The sequence below is a fragment of the Onychomys torridus genome, chromosome 8 (genome assembly GCF_903995425.1).
Source record: "Onychomys torridus chromosome 8, mOncTor1.1, whole genome shotgun sequence".
NCBI classification, from domain to species: domain Eukaryota; kingdom Metazoa; phylum Chordata; class Mammalia; order Rodentia; family Cricetidae; genus Onychomys; species Onychomys torridus.
The window spans coordinates 58,617,771-58,640,047 of NC_050450.1; the positions used below are offsets into that span (position 1 = coordinate 58,617,771).

Genomic DNA, 22,277 nt, shown 5'->3' on the forward strand with positions numbered 1-22,277 from the left:
TGCCCACCCAGTATTATGTTCTTAATCTCATGTAACAGGGAAGATCTAGGGGGGAAAGGCTATGATATCTCCAACTTACTCTCTGAGTTCAACAACATAATACATAGACGGCTAAGGTTATTTAAGTATATACAGGTCTATCTACAGATACAGGTCTATGGAGGCAAGAGAAAAGCTAATATGGTTAAATACTGGTAAGTGGTGAATATGGGAAGAGGTTAAATATTCTAACAATTTCTCTAGGGGCTTATAATTTTTCAAATAACTTGGGGAGGATTTTTTAAACCCATTCAAGTTTTTAAAAATTAGTTCAACTGATAACCTCAAAATGCTAGCCTTGCACTATAAACTCAAAAGCAAAACACAGCTCTCTGTAGCATCACCCTCAGGCAATTCAGCTCACATGATATTAGAAAGCAGAGGGATTGGGGGGAGGAGGCACATCTACAACCTCAGCCCTTGGGACAAGGGAGGCTGACACAAGATGATGAATTCAGGCCAGCCTGGAACACATAGCAAGCTCCTACAGTAAACAACAGAGGACAAGAATTGAGAAGTCCAACACTCACTGACAGGACAGTCAGCTACTTCTTGAAGCCAAGGTTCTTCTTCAGGGTAGTGAAGACAACAGCCAGCTACAGAGGATGCAGTAAACCCCAGCACTCACTCAAGCTCTAGTCAGGGACCAGTGTGGCCAGAGCCAAGAGCAACATAAATATCTACAGACATAACTTTATTGGATACAAAGTGTCAGGGTGCAGAAGGGGCTAAGAGTCGGGCTCTATGGCAGGTGGTGGCTTCTCATCATCAGGGGGACAGTCGATGAAGTCGGCCAGCATGGCAGCTGTGTCATCTTGCTCCTTGTAGGGACAAAGACACAAAATTCAAAGTCACACACACAGGAGATCAGGTCAGGCTGGAGCAAAGATCTCCCTTTACAGAAGCAACTGCAGTCTCTGGCCAGCCCACCCCAACGCCCCACCCGTGCCCTCCCTGGCTGACCCTCACCTTCTCCTGGGGAGCTGCAGCCCCTGTTTCTGCCTCCATCTCTTCCTCTGCAGGTGTCTCAGGTGGGGGTGGCACCTTGTCACCTCCACCCTCAGTGCCCTCTTCCAGCAGGGCAGGAGGAGCAGAGGGCTCTTCTTCAACAAGCTCCTGAGGAGACCCTGCTGCAGGGCCTCCCCGCTCCTGCTCCACCTCCTCCTGGGAGGGGAGCACCTCAGGGGCCAGGGTGGGAGCCGTCTCAGGCCCTGGCACCTCCTCTGCCCCTGGCTCTTCCACTTCCAATAAGAGCCCAGGTTCAGGTTCTGCCTCGGGCTGTGCTTTCGGGGAGTCTGTAGGTGGCAGGGCAGGGGGCAGCGTTGGGGGTGGAGGTCCACCTTCTTCTACCTCTCCCCCGACTGAACCAAACTCCATATCTTCTGCCTCTTCCAACTCTTCCTCCTCCTCCTCTTCCTCCTCCTCCTCTTCCTCTTCTAATTCACCTTCCTCCTCCTCAAATTCCTCCTCAAACTCTTCCTCTTCTTCCTCTTCAAAATACTCTTCTTCATCTTCCTCCTCTTCCTCAAAGTCTTCTTCTTCCTCCTCGTCTTCGTCTTCCTCCTCCTCTTCCTCCTCCTCTTCTTCCTCTTCATCACTGCTGTTGATATTAATAACTGTCAAATCTTCTTCCATGGCTGCGGGTCCTCCTCCTCCAGGAGTCCCTTCAGGGACCAGCTGGGGTGGTGGAAGTGTCACAGGACCGGAAACAGGTGGCGGAGGGGGCGGAGGTGGGGGCAGAGGCCCTGGAGTTGCAGGCAGCTCTTCAGAATCCTCCTTGGCTGGCACAGGAGGTGAGGCTGTTGGTGGGCCAGTAGGAGCCACAGGGGGAGGACTGCCTGATGGCGGTGGAGGCGGCAGGGACGGAAGCCCCTCAGGTACAATCACCACACTGTCATCAGAGTCGCTTTCCAAGGAGATCTCCACATCAGACGCCTCCTCTTTATCATAGTGGACGAAGGCTGGCCTGGGTGCTCTCCCACCAAAAGTTTCATCTGGAGGTAAGCTAGGTGGAGGGGTCCCACTAGGAGCAAGGACAGGATCCTCACTGGAGCCTGCACGGTGGTTTTCAGGGCCAGGAAGGAGCCTGGGTGGGACAGACACCAGGCCCGGGACAGAGAGGCCTAAGTGGTTGGCTGTTGCTGGAGGCCCAGGTCGAGGGGGCACTGGGCCTGTGGATGGCATAGGGCCAGATGAGGACATTGAGCCTACTGTGGGAATGGGGCCTGCTGAGGGCAAGGGGCCTGCTGGAGGGACTGGGCCTGGAGATGGCATAGCACCTATGGAGGGTATGGGACCGGGAGGGTGGAAGGGCGGGGCCCTGAATGGAGATGGGGCCTCAGGAGGAGGCACAGGGGCAGGGGTGGGGCAGGCAGGGCCTGAGCTCTGCAGGGGAGGAACTCGGGGGTGTGTGAGAGCTGCACAGGTCACTAGTGCTTCGGAGCAGAAAGAGGAAACCTAAGGAAGGAAGAGAGGGCCAGAGCATCAGGAACACAGGATCTCACACGGCAAGCATCAGAACAAAAGAACCCCGGAATCAAAGAAAGATCTGGCCAGTGAGCAATTACCTCAAGACTGTCTTCCCCTTGGCCAAGAGAGAAAGCCTTCAGGGCGCAGGCAAGAGGAGGCGGGCAGCGTGGGGAAGGCGCCAGCAGCAAAGCCAGCAGCAGGCGGTAGAGCTCTCGGCGACAGCAGGAACTGTTGTAAGGGGAGCCGCCTAGAACCTCTCCCTGCTGGACACTCATGACCAGGGGCAGGACAAGATCATGAAGTCTCTGAAAAGAAAACAATCAGTCTAGAAATGTCACCGAGAGCCCCCAACCCTTCAAGGCCAGGCCCTTGTTCCCAGGTTTTCATGGGCCCACTTCTAGGGTAAACACTCCCAAGCAAGCACAGAGGGCAGCGGCCCCCTCCCCAGACTCCATGAGGACCATCTCCACTAACCCTGTGAGTCTCCTCCTTGATGAGAGGCCCACACATGAGGATGGTCCGGCTGAGGCCTGAGAACAGAATGGCATGTCAGAGGCGGACTGAAATGCAAAGACACACAGGCCAACAGGAACCCCCAGTTCTGCCACTGCCTACCCTGGGCAAGGCATTTACCCTCTCCATTTCCTTCCACTGGTATAAAATGGGATGACATTATCGATGTCTATCTTATACTTGACAATGAGATAGCAGATAGAATACATGGACCCAAAGGAAAGCCATCGACTAACTGCATGGCATGCACTTAACCTCTGCCGGCATTCCCAGATGCACTGGGCGCAGAGAAGCCCCCAAGCATCCTGCTCTGCAGGGTACATGAACTCCACTGACATGGATCCATGGACCCCCAGTGCTCGTAGTGCCCCTGGCACACACAGTGCACGTGTGAAGTGCTTAAGTAAATTCAACTGAGACCTTGGAAGGTCAGGAAAAACTACCAGATCCCCAATCGGAAGGCAGCACGACTGTCTGCCCTGCAAGCTCTCTCCAACGGGTTTGGCTTCTCATTTCCCGTCAACCCACCTCGCAGCGCAGCTGCACAGACATCGCTGTTGGCGTTCCTGTCTCCCTTCCTGTGACTGGAGGGGGCCAAAGCTTCTCCCACATCGAGCTTTAGCTTCTTCGGGGCACTTGGCTTCCCACTCTGCAAACCTCCATCACAGCTTCCTCTGGGACCACACAGCTTGTGGTAAAAGGAAACACAGTCACGCGTACAGGCAAACAGGAAGTCAGGACAGTCAGGAAACAGGCACAGGAGCTGGGGGAACAGGAGCCAAGGTCTCACTCACCTTCAGAGCATCCGCTGGTGGAGAGATGTCACTGAGTAGGTGGGTGAGCAAGGCCTCTCCTGAGGCTCCTCCCTGGAGCATCCCTGCTGAGGCCCCACAAACCTGCACCCACAGCTCTAAGATAGCATACACCTTGGTCCGAATGGTGCTGGAGCAGGAGCAAGGAGAGCAGGGTATAAATAAGGACTGACAGGCCAGAGCCCTGGGGCACCTGTATTCTCACTGCCCTCTCCACTCTATGCCCTTCCCGGACAATCACCTGTAGGGCCTCTCCTGGCCTGGAGCCAGAGTATCCCTCCCGGTGCTCCAGGTGCTGAGGACCTGGGGAAGCAGGCGGCTGATCAGGGCCCCAAAACGCAAGAGTCTGCCTCCACACCTGGGGGCAGAGATGGAACAGTGGCCTTCATTTCCAGTATGTTCGTTCCCTTCTCCACACCATGACAATCCCACTTACGCAAGGATCAGTGCAGAGAGCAAGTCCAAGGCTTCAAGGTGGATAGAGGGCAGCAGCAACAGCCTGAGGGGACCATCTCCAAGCAAGTTCTGAAGAAAAATTCAGCAAAACAAAGATGGGAAAAGGAAAGGAGAACCCAAGAAAGACAGAAAGAGCAGGTGCATCAGACTGTACAACATGGGCCCACTCCCTGGCCAACTTGACCCAAACCTGGCTCCCATCCTGCAGGAGAGGGCAGCTGAGCCCTTCAACAATGCCATGGCTCACCCCCAAATTCACTCTCTGCACTGGCCACAGGTGGCTCTGCTCTGTGTGAGCGAGTCCACTGACAGCCACACATGTCAAGGACACAGTTTCAGAGATGACATTGTGGGTGCTGTCCAGATGCCCAGGGTCCTAAGCAAGGTTACAAGTGGAAGACAAAGTCCACTCACAATATTCTTGCTACTGATGCTGAGGATCCGGCAGATGAGGTCCAGGATTTCCTGCACTGGAACGGACACAGGAGCCCCAAACTCAGAGCTACAGAACAAGAGCAAAGAGAACCTCAGAGCAGTCACCCCAGCTTGACTCCATACATCCACCTCAACTTCTCCAGCCCCAAGACAACCATTCCCTCCAATACCTACACACCTGAGCATGAGCCCCAGGCAACGGGCCAGTCCTGAAAACCTCTGCCGAAGCTGGAGGAGGACATGAGTGTTACCATCTTCTGACTGGGAAAGCAGCATCTCTACTCCAGGGCCTTCACTCTGCACAGGGGCTGGGCAGCAACACAAGCACCTGTCCACTCTGTCTTTCTCCCCCCCCCCCCCCCCCCCCCGCTCCTTTTTCATTTGTGTGCGCTGCCAGGTGGGTGCTGGGACTCAAACCCCGGTCCTCGGGAAGAGCAGTCAAGGTTCTAAACTCCATCTCTCCAGTCCCCATCCTTTCTCATTGGCGGTAGATGACCCACTTATCCTCTCATCCCTGACGCCCAGAAACCCACTGTCCTGCCTCTCTGGACCACCCTCCAGTTCCCTTCTGCCACACAGCCCGCGGAAGCCCATCCGTCTTCTGACCACAAAGTCCCTACCGGTCTCTGCTCCCTCATACAGGGTCCCCAGCAAGCTGTGCAGTGAGGCCACCAGGCTGCGCAGCTCCTGCTCCCAGTTCTCCGTGTGCTTCAGACCCTGGGAGAAGCCAGCACCTAACGAGGGCAGCCTGGAGTAACACTCACAGGCCAACTGCAAAAGGGCAGAAAGCTGGTCAGAAAGGAACTAGCTCAGCCCCAGGTCTCCCACCCCACTAATGCCAGAGAGATACAGATCAACAAGAACAAGAGCTCACGGGACAGGGAGGCACGAGTCTCCAAGAGCACGAAAACAGGAATCGTGTACGTTAACGGGAAGAAAGCAAGAAGAGGGTCCAAGTGCTCTAACAAATAATGCCTAAGAGTGAGCCCTAAAGGAGAGCCCAGGTCAGAACCCCTGGGCTCTGTGCCTCTCCCTTCCCTTTACCTGTTGGAGCTGAGGGTTCAAGGCATCTAATCGAGACAGGAAAAAGGAAGCCAGCTTGCCCTGGAGGAGGGGAGAAGGGAAGAGGTTACCAGGCAGTGACAGTGACAAGATCCTCCACAGCATCCTCTCCACCTGAGATTCTGCTCTCCTATAGACACAGGAAGCGTCAGGCATCCATGGGGCAGGGACAGGTATTAGCAGGTGCAGTTCTGTGGTAGAGAGACACTCTGAACATGAGCTCTGGTTCTTAGTCTCCTTCCTGGGTGAAACAGCCTGGCCCCTGCCCCCAAAAACAACTGGGCTCCCTCTGCTAGTGTTTGCAAACGACAGTCCTTTTCTGTAAAGCCAGGCAGTAAACAACTACCTGCAGTCAACTCTACGAGCTGAGATACAGAAATAAGGATCCAGGCTAAAATGAAGGCACTGCCCGAGGGATGACTGGGTCACAAGAACAGGCTGTCGAGGGGCAGAGCATAGGCAGCAAAGCTGAGCTAACACCTGTCTGTCAGCAAACCCTCTGTCTGATAGGAGAGGGTGAGGACTAAGTGTTCAGCCTAAGGTCCACAACTGATTTGGGGTAGAAAAGGGGGCTTGTGAATACACAAGTAATACTGGGGAAATCCATCATTACTTTCAGTAACTAAGTAAAATATAGTATATCTCTCCAGTTTTTCTTATTCTTTTGTTTTTGTTTTTTTGTTTTGCTTTTGTTTTGGAGACAGGGTTTCTCTATGTAACAGCTCTGGCTATCCTAGAACTCTCTTTGAGACCAGGCTGGCCTTGAACTCACAGAGAACCACCTGCCTCTGCCTTCCCAAGTGCTGGGATTAAAGGCGTACACCATCACACCTGGCTCTCTCAATGTGAAATGCAAACAAATATGCTTACCAACAGGACCAATGACTGTCAGCAATGAACTCATTTCTTCCTTTTCACATTGTAACAGACCTTAACACATCAACTGCATGCATCACAAATTCAAATCACAGATTTAACAAGACCTAGTTCTACAGTGAATTGTAATTCTAGGCTGCCATGGTACCCATTGACAGTGGGTACCATTTTCTCATACCAGTCACCCTGAGTTCCCACTTCTCCCTTCCCTCCTAGTTCCTCACTGTGGGCAATCCTGACATGTGCTTCCCACAACTTCTTAGGAAGATCAGCTCCCTACATCTAGCCTGCTTAACCCAGGACCCTGCTGACCTCACACCAGTAGACTGCAGATCTGCCGCAGTGACCATCTGGGGCTCATGACTACTTCCTTTAAACTCACCAGGTACAACACCCCAAGGGAAACCAGGGCAGTTCTTGCTCCCTGAGCATCCCTGTGGCTTTTAGGGGTACCATATACTCCTACAGAGTCCCTGAAGGACAGGTCAATAACACAACTTTTACTTCTATATTTCTCCTAGTCACTGAAGGAATGTTCTCTACCTTAAAATTACTACTTTAAAGCATGACCTGAGCTGACAAGACAGATCATCCAAAGTGTTTGCTACATAAGCCCAATGACCAGAGCCCATGGTAAGAGATCTACTCCTAAAAGTTACTCTCCAACTTCCCATGTGCACAAAGGGAACATAGGCATATACGAATTTTCTTAAAGCTCTTATTTAACCTGTTAATAAATTTATATATCCTATTCTAAAAGATTTATTTTTAATTTTTGTGTTTTTGCACATGCGTGCCTCATAGGTGTTGCTTTTTTTCTTTTTAAAAAAGTATTTATTTATTATGTATACTACACTGTTCTGCCTGCATGTGTGCCTGCAGGCCAGAAGAGGGCGCCAGATCTCATTACAGATAGTTGTGAGTCACCATGTGGTTGCTGGGAATTGAACTCAGGACCTCTGGAAGAACAGCCAGTGCTCTTAACCACTGAGCCATCTCTCCAGCCCAATGTTGATTTTTTTCTTTCCACAACATAGGTTCTGGGAATCAAACCCAGGTCATCAGACTTGGTGGCAAGTGCCTTACACATTAAACCATCTTGCCAGCTCTATTCTGTAATTTTTAAACTATTTCAAAACACTTTAACTGAAAGAGAATGTTTGTAATTCCATTCATTTTTGTTTTATGAATTTAAACTGTAACTCTGAGATGGCTGAGGATATAATTAAGTGGTTGGATTGAGCTCACTCCACAGCAGAAAAGAAAAAAACAAACATCCTGTCCTGATCACTTATAATTTCTATTAGTTGTGATTAAGAGCACCCATATGAAAATCAAAGAATCAATACAAATATGTTCACTGAGAAATACCTGCTTTGAGACTTCACATATTATAGGTAACTAGTTGGTGGCACACAACCCTTATCCATTAGTAATATGTATCAACACCTCCAGTAGACTGTTGAAACCATAAATTCCCAATTTTCCTATACACACTAACCTATCATAAAGTTTAAGTCACAAACTGGGTACAATAAGAACTTAACACCTTCTGATAGTAACCCACGATTGTAACCAGAGACTGCTCTGGAGTTGTACACTTCGTTCTTTCTCGGCCTCATAGCTGCTCTCTGCACTGTCAGGCATTACAGCACCACAGTGCTGTGTCCAAACAACCCTTCTTTACTGTATGATGAGCTCAAATGCTGTCAGTTCAGGCTTGCCAAAGAGAAGCTGTACAGCACTTTCTTTAAGTGAAAAGGCTTAAAGTTCCTAACTTAGTGGGAAAGGGGAAATGCCGACATGCTAGGATGGGCTGTAAGAGCAAGTCTTCTTTGAGTGAAATTGACAAGGCACCACAGGCCTGGTGGCCAGCACCTTCTCCATGACAAAGCCATGCTACCATTTCTGCCTGAACAAGGGTAGCTGAAACCAGAAAAACCAAAGCCAGAAATAAAGGGGGGTCGAGGGTGGGTCTCTTTAGCATCCTTCTTCCTGACGGGAACTCTTACTGCTTCAGGAACAGGCAGGACAGCAGCAAAAAAAGCATCCTAAAGATCCACCAGGCAGACGGGGAGGGGGGGGGGGAGCCTGAAGGGCAGCTCAGTGGTCGAGCAGTCATTAGAAAGGGGGGAGGTAGGAGGGCTGGAGAGATGGCTCAGCTGTTAGGCACACTGGTCGCTCTTGCAGAGGACTCTGGTTTGGTTCCCAGCACTCACATGGCAGTTCACAACCATCTGTTAACTCCAGTTCCAGAAGACTCAACACCTTCTGGCCTCAGCAGGCACCAGAGACATGTGTGGCTCATAGAGAAACATTCAAGCAAAATACTCATAGTTTTTTAAAAAATAAATCTAAATTTAAAAATTAGTAAAAGGGTGTGAGAGAGGGAGAGACGAGAAAGGAGTTTATGGGCCCTAGCATTAGAAAGACACACTCGGGGTTGGGGATTTCGCTCAGTGGTAGAGCGCTTGCCTAGCAAGCGCAAGGCCCTGGGTTCGATTCTCAGCTCCATATTAAAAAAAGAAAAAAAAAGAAAGGCACATGCCAAGCCCTATTCATCTTAGGCAGGTAATTTACAGTAATATCTTCATTGTGAGGTGCTATGAGATGTTCTGTGTGCTCTGAATGTGTTGCTCTGATTGGTTAATAAATAAAGTACTGACTGGCCAGTAGCCAGGCAGGAAGTATAGGCAGGACAGAGAGAAGTGGAAGGCTGAGTGAGGAGATGCTGGCAGCTGCCACCATGAGGAGCAGGATGTAAAGTACCTGTAAACCACGAGCCACGTGGCACGGTATAGATTAATAGAAATGGGTTAATCTAAGATATAAGAACTAGATGACAAGAAGCCTGCCACAGCCATACAGTTTATAAGTACTGTAAGTCTCTGTGTGTTTTCTTGGCTGCAGACTGGAGGGGAGAGACCTGTCCCGACTGTGGGCCAGGAGGACCAGGAAACTCCAGCTGCAGTAAGGACTAAATGAGTACTCCATGTAATATCATTACCCAATGTTGTTGCAATAAGAGCTTAGAAATGGCAGAGACGGAACCTAAGGTGGAGAGCTATCACAGTTTCATAAGTACTCACTTTTAGAGAGCCACAGGCCCGAGGAAAATAGGTCACACAAGCCTTCATTCCCTCCAAAGCTGATTGCTCACACTGTGGGAAAAGCAGATATCAGAAGGCCAAGCATCAACAGCCCAGACATGCTCTTCCGTCTCCTCCCTGGCCCCTACGATCTCTTATCCTGAATAGTCAGTCACTATTTTCTTATCCTCACCCTTCCGAAGTCCTACTCTCTAAGCAGTTCCCATAACATTATTTAATCCAAACAATATAAAAGCCAGAACTGCAAAGTCTCACCTCTGGTCTGAGGCCCAGCAAGGAAGTAAGAAGCCCAGGAAGGTGGTTGGTGGAGATGTCCCGGAACAGCGTCGGAAGCTGGGATGCATATCGGAGCAGATCTCTCAGGACAGCGACAGCCAGCTCCATGGTGGGTGGTGAGTCCTGGGACTAAAAGCAAAGGCACCATGCTGCAAACCTTACCCTCACTGTCACAGGGAGAGGGTCATGGGGTACAACACCTCAGGGCTTTCAAGAAACACCACAGTTAATGTTAATATCACCGTCACATTTACCATCAACAAGAAGAAGTTACAAAAGGAACATATGTGTCTGTAGAAAGGACATGTTTATATTTTAGTAGCTAGTGTCTGGAAAACTTGGGCTGTCCACTTGCCTAGAATGCATGAGGTAATGGGTCCCATCCCTAGAACCTCAAAAATAATAAATTACAAAAATGTATCTGGGTCGCAGGAAAGCTGTTTGAAGAAAAAAAGTAACAAAGCCACACCTAAAAGACCTGAGTGTTTAGATCTCAAAGGTCTTTATCTCCCATACTATATTTCTCTGCCCCATCTCTCCAAGTGTAACTCACACCCACCCTGGAATTCATGGGGAAAAGCTACTTTGTTTCAGGACTTTTCTGGAAAATTAACAAGAACCTGAAGGGGGGAATAAAAAAAAAAAATCACTTGGCATACACCTTCTTCTAAACCAGAGGAGACTATGTGCCAACAACCCAGAGGAGAATATTAACTAAGAAACTATGAACAGCCAGGCACCTGTTGTGCCTATAGGCCTACCTATCAAAGAGGCTAAGGCAGGAGGGTGGCCTGGGTTTTATCTTATCTCAGAAAGAATTCGTTTTCTATCTTCTTCTTCTCTTACTGACTGACTGATCGACAGACTGACTTGTGAAGGCAGGAGCAAGAAGTCAGAGGACAACTTTCAGGAGTCAGTCTTCCTTCATCATGTCCAGGACCGAACTAAGGTTACTGGGCTAGGCAGCAAGTAGCTTTACTCACTAAGCCATCTTGACAAATAAATTCCTTAATTTTAAAAAGCAAGACTAGCTGGGCCCACGAACTACAAACAGGCCTTCAACACTGTCCAGCAATCCTACTACATTTCTCTCCAGCTAGCTTTCTCCACTGAACCTGCAAATCCCAATCCCCCCACTACACACACACACACACATACACACACACACACACACACACACACACACACACACACACACACACACACAGTCATCCACCCTGCATGGCCACCCTGCATGGCCTTGCCTTCAATTTGGCAGGAAAAAACTGAAGCCAAAGACCGGGACTACCTTAGCTTCCCACTCCCAAACCTGAAAACGTAAGCATCCTCACCCTGCCTTCCTGGCCTCCTTTCCTCTCCTCCTGGCCATACATGACCCTTCCTGGGCTCAGTATCTTTCTTCTCTTCCCACTGACATGTGCACAGGCTCAGTGGTTCCCATGTTAGGAAGTCTTTGAGCAAATACAAAACTCTACCCCCAAACCCCAAGAACTGCCCAATTCTGGCTCCTCTGATGATCAGAATCTTGAAAGGATCTTGTATCTCCCTCACTTCCATCCCTCTTCTCCAAGCTGCTTCTCATCCCAACCCAATCCAGCTGTGTGTACAGCTCTTCAAAACCGATTCACTAGTCTCATTAACTAGGACTGTAAATGACTCTGGGTCAGCCCGGTGCCACTTCAAGACTATAAACAGAGGTCACCCCAGGAAGATAAACAGAAGTGATCCCCCTGGAGTCCATCCAACCCACAATCTTAATTGCTCCTCCCTCTTCCTTTGGGTTCCATCCAACTCACAATCCTGGTTATCTCGGGGGCCTGCTGTGTCAGTCTCAGCCTTTTCCGTAAACTCCTCCTCCACTGACACTCAGCAAAGCTGGCAAGGCCACAGACCAAACCCAACCCCATCTTCACTCCTGGCTAGACAGATAACTCCCCTGGTAAAGCACAGCAACAGAAGCCCTCTTCCAGCTCCTGGTCACATCAAAAGGACGTTTACTGAAAAGGCTCCTACTCAACACTCCAGTGTTTTCCTTTATTCCCTGAGTCTTGACTGCCTTCCAAGGTTCTGAAGGCCACAAACCACGTTGGTCATGTCTTCTCCCTAGAGCCAGTCAATCATGCAACTGCTCAGGGGGCTCTGTCACACTACCGACCTCTATCAGCTCCACCACCGCCTCCTCGTCCCGGCTCCTGCCAAGGTCCTCAACTCCCTTCAAGCCATCTCCCTGTCCTTCTTCCTGTCCTCTCCCTTCCAGCCATCTCCCGGCCTTCTTCTTCCTGTCCTCTCCCTTCCAGCCATCTCCCGGTCCTTCTTCTTCCTGTCCTCTCCCTTCCAGCCATCTCCCTGTCCTTCTTCCTGTCCTCTCCCTTCCAGCCATCTCCCTGTCCTTCTTCCTGTCCTCTCCCTTCCAGCCATCTCCTGGTCCTTCTTCTTCCTGTCCTCTCCCTTCCAGCCATCTCCTGGTCCTTCTTCTTCCTGTCCTCTCCCTTCCAGCCATCTCCTGGTCCTTCTTCTTCCTGTCCTCTCCCTTCCAGCCATCTCCCGGCCTTCTTCTTCCTGTCCTCTCCCTTCCAGCCATCTCCCGGCCTTCTTCTTCCTGTCCTCTCCCTTCCAGCCACCTCCCGGTCCTTCTTCTTCCTCTCCTTACTGCTCCTTTCTTCACCCAGAACCCAGAGTGAAATTTCAAACAGGAAGATGTCATTCCCACCACTGCACTGTGGCAATATGTTCTGTACCCCAGTAAAGCTTACCTGGGGATCAGAGGACAGAGCCAGCCACTAGATTAGACACAGAGGTCAGGCAGTGGTGGCACACACCTTTAGTCCCAAGAAGTAACATGGCAGGACACAGAAAGGTATATAAGGCGTGTGGAAACAGGAACTCACTCTCTTGAGGTAAGCTAGTAGCTGGCTGTTCTGCTTCTCTACCTTTCAGCTTTCACCCTGATTTTAAGATTCGTGATATACTTCACTGTGACCACTATGGTTTCTACAGTCTCCAAATCACATCTACTGGATTCTTCACCCCAACACAACAGTGCTGAGGCAGCATATTTCACTGACTGAGTCAGAGACAAGTTACCAGAGGAGCAGATCTGTTACAGAGGGACGCTTGGTACGTACACACGTGTACACACACGTACACACGTACACACACACACACACACTCACTCACTCACTCATTCCCACCCCCAGATCCCACTGATGCCATGCACCATGTTATAATGGAGCAAGCAGGTCCTCAAGAGATGGTTCTCCTTCAACTTGCATGGTCCAGCTTCTAGAACCATGATTCAGATAAACCTGTTCTATATCTCAATCTGAGGCATTGTGTTATAGCGGCAAGAAATCTACTTAGAACTTCTAATGAATTGCCACTACTCAGAGAATAAAGGCCAAATTCCTTATAAAATAAAAGCCTGGGGTTGGGATTTAGCTCAGTGGTAGAGTGCTTGCCTAGCAAGTATAAGGCCCTGGGTTCGATCCTCAGCTCCAAAAAAATAAAAGCCTATGGCTGAAGCCAGGTGGTAGTACACGCCTTTAGTCCCAGCACTAGGGAGGCAGAGACAGGTGATCTCCGTGAGTTCAAGGCCAGCCTGGTCTACAAAGCAAGTTCCAGGACAGGCTCCAAAGCTACACAGAAAAACCCTGTCTCAAAAAACAAAAAACAAACAAACAAAAAAAAAGCCTATGGCTGGTTCTCCTAAATCTACCTCCCCAATTGCATCTCAACCCCAACTTGCCAGGGTTACCATGGTTACCATTCTTCAAATGATCAGCTTTCTCTTCTACAGAGCTTTTACACTCTTAGAACACTGTATAGCCCAATTAACTACTGATAGGAACAGAAAAAAAGCACTGGTAAACTTCTGGCCCTACCCCTAAATCCACAGCACCCTAAGTGGGGGTCGGAGTCCCAGGCTACATTCTCAGAGAACTCGTCTTTACTGTAACAGGTGTCCCTGCAGTCAGTTGAACCAGTCTCAGTTCAAGTGACTGCTGTTAAACTAGAAATCTGCAAACTGGGCCATGCGAGGATATGACTCTACATGGCCCAGAAGCTAAGAATTTTCCCATTTTTACAGGACTGAAACACAGAATTCAACAGAAACTCCATGGCTACATTGCTATCTGCAAACTATGGTCTATAAAAAAATATCCCAGTCCCTATACAGACTTAAGAGCCATCCAAGTGGAGTCCAAGAGGCTCTTACGAAGTTTAGCACACACCTTGCTTACACAGTAACTAAGTCAGCGGGCACAGGGGTGTTAGGGAGAGAGGTTAAAATGCTCTAAGGGTAACACAGCAATAGGCGGACACACATGGACACACGGACACACACACACACACACACGGACTTACAGACACTGCAGAGCAGCATCACTCCTTAGGAAAGGAGCCAGTGACGCTGACAGTTCCAGTGTGCGAAAGGGCAAACCAAGTCAAGTAAGTCTCAGATTCGGAAATTTAGAGAGGTCTCTAGCTGAAGCTTAATCTCCTCTGTCCCCAAAGCTGAAGTCCACACACACCGGACCCATCCTGGGGGCAGGACCGAGGGAAGCAGATCCTTACCTGCAACACCTGCTGAATGCTCCGAAGCCAGGAGACACAGTGCTGCTGGAACAGCTCCGTGGGACTCTCCCCTACCAGCAAGGACAGCAGACACAGGCCTTCAAACCTTCCAAACGAGACAGCGATAGGTGTGTGGTGGAGGCCAGACTGCAGAGCAACCCACCGACTGCTCTTTTGTTCTTGCTGGGCTGTAGGAAGACTCCACCCCAGATCTACTGTAGTTCCTCTCTCCCGAGACACAGGGAGAACCCGGGCTGAGGCAGAGCATCAGGCAAAGAAGGAAGCAGACTAATCTCAGTGGGGACCAGGAGATGGAAATGTGAGTTTAATTTGAGTGAGCTCACAGAAGGAAAACTCTCCACAGCTCTTGGAATGGGAAAAAGCTCTTGAATCCATGAGGTAGGGACAAAGGATACATAAATACACACTCAACCCACTTCCTACACCATCCTGAAGAAAGAGGGTTAAAAACTTACCGAGTTTTGATGGAACCAAGATGTGCATTACTGAGATTCACCAAAGCCCCAAGAGCTGAAAGATTCTAGAAGTGGAGGAAAAACAGGAGTCAATCAGGCAAAGGCCACTACAGATGCAGAAGAGATTCTCCAACCCCTTCACTGTCCCTACACCTAAAGTTTTCTGAAGGTGCACCTTCTGAGTCCAAAAAGGCCATCAGCCTGTGTCACAGCTGTTTGTCCTTCAGCCCGTTTCCTCAAGTTCTGTCTTGTCTGACCTCCTCCCTCATCTCCCATGCAAAAAAGAAAACACAAAAACACAGAGCTAAAAGAGGCCAGCCCAGGACTGGAGAGATGGCTCAGAGGTTATGAGCACTGGCTGATCTTCCAGAGGACCCAAGTTCAATTCCCAGCACCCACGTGGCAGCTCTCAACTGTCTGTGACTCCAGTTCCAGGGGATCCAACACCCTCACACAGACATACATGTAGAGGCAAGACACCAATGCACGAGAGAGAAAGAGAGAGAGAGAGAGAGAACAGCCTAACTCATCTACTAGATTTCAACAATAAGGCCAACGCCAGTGCCTGCCTCATTCTACATGACACTGTCAGAGGAAGCTGAATGAAATAAATAAGATCCCAGGACCATCTACATGGCTCAAAAAGCCTGACAACCTGCATTTGACTCCCAGAACCTACGTGGTAGGAGAGCCAACTCCAAAAGTTGTCCTCTGACCTCCACATGTGTATCATGGCATGCACACATCCGTACATATACAAAATAAATGAGTGTTTAATTTTTATATTGAAAAAAAAAAAGTCCCTACTCAGGTGGGAGAAACTGTTCATTAATTTATTCAGTACATGTTTAATAGTGTGCTTAATGTTTACTTTAGGAGAAACATTGTTTTAGGTGCTGGGTAGCTTATTTCCTAGGTGGAAGAAAGTGTAAATAAGAAATCCATAAGGTAAACACGGCTGACCACTCACAATTAGAAGTATGAAAATGTTCCAAATCCAAAACATTGAGCTCGGAGGACCTGTCACAAGTGGAAACTCCCCACCTGACCTTACATCAAAGTACAGGTGAAGCCAGGTGTGGTGGCGCACATCTTTAATCCCAGCACATGGGAGGTGGGTCTCTCTGAGTTTGAGGCCAACCTGATCTACAGAGCTAGTTCCAGGACAGCCAGGACTACACAGAGAAACCCTGTCTCAAAAACAAAACAAAACAAAACCCCACAGATGAAGCCTGTGGCACACACCTTTAATCCCATGAGTACCAGGGAGGAAAAAAGCAGGTGGATCTCTGAGTTTCAAGGCCAGCCTGGTCTACAGAGCAAGACCTAGGCCACCCAGAAATGCCTTAACAAAAGCTGGAGAGACAGCTCAATGGTTAAGAGCACTTGCTGCTCTTCAAGAGGACACAGGTTCAAATGCTAGCACCCATGTCATGGTTTACAACCATCTGCAACTCCAGTTCCAGAGGATCCAATGCCCTTCTGATCTCCATGGGACCAGCACACATGTAGTGCACATACAAACATGCAGGCAAACATCACACACACACACACACACACACACACACACACACACACAAACAAAATAAATCTAAAAAGAAAAAAAAAGCCACAAGTACCTCAGGGTTTGCCAGGGCAAACAAAAGACCCACTCAATTCCCTTAGCCATGATGCAGCTCCAACCCCTACACACAAAGGGTAATAAAAGGTATCTTCAAAGACCAGACTGCCCAACAGCTACTTTCCCATAATGCCTCACATATGACTAAGCACTGTGTGCATTACTTACTATAGATTGCTCTTCCTTCTCTCTGCTCTGTGGGGTGCGTGCGTGCGTGCGTGCGTGCGTGTGTGCGTGCGTGTGTGTTTAAAACATCAGTAAGACTAAAGCAACACAAGTGGGTTCCCACAGCCCAGGTGACAGCCATAGTGCCACAGCAGAAACAGTAAAGATGACATTAACATTAGAGAAAATGTCTCACTGACAACAATTGGGGAAACATGTGTGCAGGGCTCCCTGAAGGACTAGCCAGTGTACATCTATAACAGAACAAAAACAGGTGACTGGTAAAATGAGAGGGATTTCTAAAACAAACAAACAACAGTGTTAATGGGGCCAACAACTGGAGTATTCCAAACAATCAGCCAACTGAGGTCTGGAGAGAGTAGCCGATAAAAGCACCACACAATCCTGTCTACCCGAGTTTGATCCTCAGAACCCTGACATAATAGCAGTATAAGATCTGTCATCCTAGTATCTATCCCCTATCGAGAAACAGGAGGTAAAAGCATTCACAGAAGCTCCTGGGCTAGCTAGCCTGGCTTACACCACGGCCAAGAGACCTAGTCAAGTGACAGGAACTTGAGGACCTGACCGCTGTCCCAGGACTCTGACTTATGCATGTGCTATCCTTGTCCATACCCATCAACACCAACAAGCACACAGAGCTGAGCAAGACAGCATTTGCCTTCAATCCCAGCAATCCCAGGCACCGGAAGTTAAAAGCTCAACAAGATCCAGACCAGTCAGGACCACACAGTGAGACCTGTCTCCAAAAGAAAACAAGGCAGAACTTCACAGACTGCTTATGAAGTAAGGAACCACATACCGAGGATGACACTCGGGTTTCTAGCTTGCAGGACTTGAATGCATGTGAATTTTTTGTGCACAGGCGCCTAACCAGGCCTACAACGTTGTCCACTACCTGCCTACCTACCTCTCCTGCCTCAACTCTTATCTACTCCCCTTCCTTCAAAATCTAAACCCCTACCACCCTTATTTTCCGTTCCTTCGGGGAAACCTCAAATACTCTATCCTGGGTTAGGGGCTTCATTCCAGATTCAATTTTGTGTTACAGCATTTAGTTTGCATCTCCATCATGGCTGCAATTGAAGCGTCTAATGGGGGATCAGGTCCTCAGCTAAGAGCTAGTAAATATCTGTGTTCAATTACCCCAGGGAAAGCACCCCCAAAAAAAGTTTCGGCCAGAGAAAAATGCTGAAAAGCTAGTTAAGTGACCTGGCATGGAACTGGTCATTTCTTTGTGCCTATCAATGGCCTAACAGAAACAGGGCCTCATTTTTCCCTGGGGAAACGGCGTTTCATGAAAGACGTGAATCCCGTCCCGAATGGTAAGTGAGGACTCCTCTCCACCCTCGGCTCTCCTCTCCTCAAGCTCACAGCTGCAGCTTCACCAGCCTTCCCACGATGGCCGCGCGAGCTACAGACTTACCTGAGCCCCACCCACTGTCCCATGCAGCCGCAATAAGCACATGAGCCCAGGCAAATGTGGGGCCCAGTGCATTGGGGGATGCACAGGGGCAACGGGGGACCCCGTTCGCGGCTGTAACAACCCAGAAACGCTCTCCAGCAGCAGCAGACGCAGACGCGGGCCCGACCCCACCGTAGAGAGACCCCCAGTCCCGCCAGGAGCCCCAGCCGGGGAGCCCGCGGAGGGCCCACTAAGAACGGCTGCCGCCATCTTCCCAGGCTCGAGCAATGGCGTAGCGTGATGACGCAAACATAAGCGCGACGCACGCCCCTCGGGGAGGGGTCTTGAGGAGGGGGCTGCGGCCGCGCGCGGGATGAATGGGGGCTGACGCCCTTGCTGCAGGAGGGAGCATGCGCAATGTGGGCGGTGCCCGCGCCAAGGCGGCTAAGGAGCCGCTTGCCCCGGGACAGGCGCCGTAGGGCGGGGCGGAGGCGGTGCTCCGCTGGCCAGACACGTGGTCCGCAGGAAAGGCGCGGGAGTCTGAAAGATTTCAATCCAGCCAGGCTTCTGGTCTTCCTCTCCCCAGGGCTCAGTAATCGTATCTAAAGAGCGAGCCCCCAAGTCTGAAATCAGGGACATTCTAAACTGCATTTCCAACAACAAGTCAGACAGAGCACATGCCACGGAGAAAAAAGGGAAGTGCCATTCTGTCCCCAAGGCGGGCACTCCGACAGTAATTTGTGTACTTACGTTAGTCTACGTTAGTCTATACACAAACATATACTTGGTTTTTGCAAGAGCAGGGTTTGCCCAGGGAGGGCTTTTTACACTCACAGAGTGTGGGCCTCTGCAAGTAATGGGACCATTAACTTCATTGCCTGTGCCATGATTTCATCATTGCATCCTTGAATACTTAACTGCTGCCCCAAGTTTCTCTAATACACTAGCCAACACCTTAATAACTGCACGTAAGTAATGGTTAGATTCAGATTCAATATCCATATATGTTCTCAGTTTCCTATCCAATTCTCAAGTCCCGAGATTCTGCTTGCTAATTATATTAGCTTGGACTGAGGGTGTAACTCAGAGTGTTTACTTAATATGAGGGAGTCCCCTCTGTTCAATCCTGAGCACCAGTTAAAACAACAAAAAGCATATATGTACACACACACACACACACACACACACACAAACACACACACACACACACACCTCAAACGGGGTTATTTTTTTCCACTTCCGATTTCTAATACCACCCATGTCTGTATCATCACCCTCTCTCCTGACCGCTTAAAACCTTTCCAAAGGCCTCTTCATTACCTTCTCTCCTCTGTAACAAGCACTCCACACAGTAACCGAATTAGGCTTTTCTAACAAGAATCAGTTACTTGCTTTGTTGTTGTTGATTTTTGACAGGCTGGCATCAAGATGGTGGCAATCTTCCTGCCTCAGGCTCACAAGTTCAAGTGCTGGCATTATAGGTGTGAGCCATCACAGCTTACTACAAATCAGGCCTAATATCGTTAAGAAGAAAATACTAGAATCTATATGATCTGACCTCAACTTACACAAGCATCATTTCTCCCTTCTTCCTGTGATCTTTTGTGACTGTTTGGGGGGTAGGGAAATGCTTGTTTTTGTTGTCTTTCCCTAGTCTTGAGCTAAACTAGCCTTTTGTCATCCTCCAGCAATGTCTATTCCCATTTCAGGGCCTTTGCACAGACTTCCAATTCTGCTGACTGTGGGGGCCCAAAAAGGCTCCCTAATAAGGCCTTAATAAGGTGAACTGGTCCTACCTCTTTTTTTAAAAAAAAATAGTATATATTAAATTTATAACACAATAGGTTTAATTACCACTTACAGATTATATTTTGGAGGTGCTTTGAGACAAGGTCTCTTCAAGTAGACTGGCCTCAAACTTGTAGCAATTGATGAACCAGCCTGACTCCATTTTAAGATTAGAAGCCATCTTATTAAAAGGTCAAAATAAGTCCATTCCTGTTTTCTATAAAATGTGGGTTTGGCCAGGTCTTGACCCATTTTCTGGAATTTGACTTGTTCCACACCCTAATACTCTAACCTCCACCCTGATAAGATGTTCCGCCAGATAATTTTGAAATGTTCTGCCAAGTTCCTGTGTTACCAAAAAACCTTGAAAACTCCCTAGCCTTGCAGTTTAGGTGCTAAAATAGACCCTACCTTCTCCTGTGTCTGATGCTATTTTCTCAAATCCCACTTTAGGGAGATAGTTTGACAGAAAATAAAGCTTGCCTAATTCACCTAAAAGAATTTTGGGTAATGGACTTTACTCTCACTTGGTGGGATTACCACAATCTTCCTGCTTCTGCTTCTTGAAGACTGGTATTAAAGGCATACCTCACCATCATCACACCTAGCTTTCCATTGTGCCCCACCCCACCCCCCACGACTCCTCGGGCAGGGTCTCACTATAAATCTTAGTCTAGACTCAAACCAGCATCCTTCTCCCTCAGCTTCCAAATTCTGGGATTACAAACATTCACCACCACACCCCGATCACATTACCATAGCTGTAAATAATGTCATGTAGTTATATTTACGTCTCCTGTCATCCTATCTTTTTTTTTTTTTAAGATTCATTTATTTATTATGTATACAGTGTTCTGCCTACATGCATGTTTGCAGGCCGGAAGGGGGCACCAGATCTCATTACAGACAGTTGTGAGCCTCCATGTGGTTGCTGGGAATTGAACTCAGGACCTCTGAAAGAGCAGCCGGTGCTCTTAACCGCTGAGCCATCTCTCCAGCCCCTGTCATCTTATCTTGTCCATTGCTTCCCCTCACATACACTGGTTCCCTTTCTCTTCCCAATTACTACACTGACTTTCATGTTTTTAGAAAGAAAAAAAAAATAGTTTCTACATATTCAAGAACATGTGAACCTTATGTTCTGAGTCTGGCTTATTTCACTTAACATGAGTGATCTCCAGTCTTCATGTTCCTGCATGTGACATGATTTTGTTCTTCATCCTGGCTGAATATACTTCATTCTGAATATATGCTTAATTTTCTTTATCCGTTCTTACTTGCTGAGCACCTAGATGCCATGGCTTAGCTAGTGTGAGCAGCGCCATGGTGAACACGGGTTCCAGGCACCCCTTTAAGTCTTCTGCCTTTGCTTTCATTGGTGTGTGCTCAGGAGTGCCATAGCTGACCCCTTAATAGTCCTGCTATTACTTTCTGAAAACCCTTTGTAAGGATTTCAGTAATGGCTGGACTAATTTACACTCCTTACCAGCATTGTGTCAGAGTACACTTATGTACTCTTCCTTCCCCTCCTCCTCCTCAGCATGTGTTGTTTTCCTGATAATAACTATTTTGACTGTTTGACTGGGATGAAATACATTTTCACTGTAATAGGGTTTTGATATTTGGTGGTGGTGGTGGTAATGTGTGTGTGTGTGTGTGTGTGTGTGTGTGTGTGTGAGAGAGAGAGAGAGAGAGAGAGAGAGAGAGAGAGAGAGAGAGTCATATAGCTCAAGCTAGCTGAGGATGACCTTGGTCCTTCTGTCTCTGTCTCCTCAGAGATGAAATTACAGGCACTCAGGACACAACTTCTGACTTTTGATCTGTATTAACCTAGTGGCTGAAGAGATTGAACATCTATTTGTGTATTTATTTGCCATTGAGAACTCTCTGTTCAGCTTTGGGTTTTTGGGTTTTTTTTAAACACTCTTCTCTCATACATCTTGACCACAACCTCCCCTCTCTCAACTCCTCCCAGCTCCCCCCACACCTCCCCTTTCCCTCAGATCCACTCCTCCTCCGGTTCCTTAAAGAAAAGAACAGTGCTCCCAGGGATATCTACCAAAGACAGCAGCACAAGACACAATAGACTGGGCACAACCCTCGTGTCAAGGCTGGTCAAAGCAACCCAGTAGGAGGGAAAGGGTCCCAAGAGCAGGCAGAAGAGTCAGAGACACCCCA

At 48.8% G+C, this 22,277-nt stretch overlaps 1 protein-coding gene across 1 annotated transcript; it reads right to left on the bottom strand.

Moving 5' to 3' along the window:
- Positions 1 to 712: 712 nt before the first annotated feature.
- Positions 713 to 18,768, bottom strand: Pelp1 (proline, glutamate and leucine rich protein 1). The gene is made up of 17 exons (XM_036197640.1): positions 18,333 to 18,768; positions 15,100 to 15,164; positions 14,624 to 14,729; positions 10,028 to 10,177; positions 9,752 to 9,823; positions 5,769 to 5,828; positions 5,345 to 5,495; positions 4,903 to 5,032; positions 4,704 to 4,791; positions 4,270 to 4,358; positions 4,075 to 4,191; positions 3,816 to 3,963; positions 3,550 to 3,709; positions 2,983 to 3,038; positions 2,607 to 2,813; positions 1,009 to 2,496; positions 713 to 860 (listed from the first exon to the last, which is right to left on the bottom strand). The coding sequence occupies exons 1-17, from the start codon at positions 18,579 to 18,581 to the stop codon at positions 768 to 770; spliced, it is 3,429 nt and encodes a 1,142-aa protein (XP_036053533.1). The 5' UTR covers positions 18,582 to 18,768; the 3' UTR covers positions 713 to 767.
- Between the last annotated feature and the right edge of the window lie 3,509 nt (positions 18,769 to 22,277).

What these genes read in the sequence shown, in the direction of transcription:
- Pelp1 (XM_036197640.1), bottom strand. Translation starts at nt 18,581, where the DNA reads ATGGCGGCAGCCGTTCTTAGTGGGCCCTCCGCGGGCTCCCCGGCTGGG. An exon ending in GGCCAGGAGAGGCCCTACAG is followed by an intron (nt 3,964 to 4,074) that starts GTGATTGTCCGG and finishes CTCCTGCTCCAG; the next exon opens with CACCATTCGGACCAAGGTGT. An exon ending in CACCAGCGGATGCTCTGAAG is followed by an intron (nt 3,710 to 3,815) that starts GTGAGTGAGACC and finishes TTTTACCACAAG; the next exon opens with CTGTGTGGTCCCAGAGGAAG.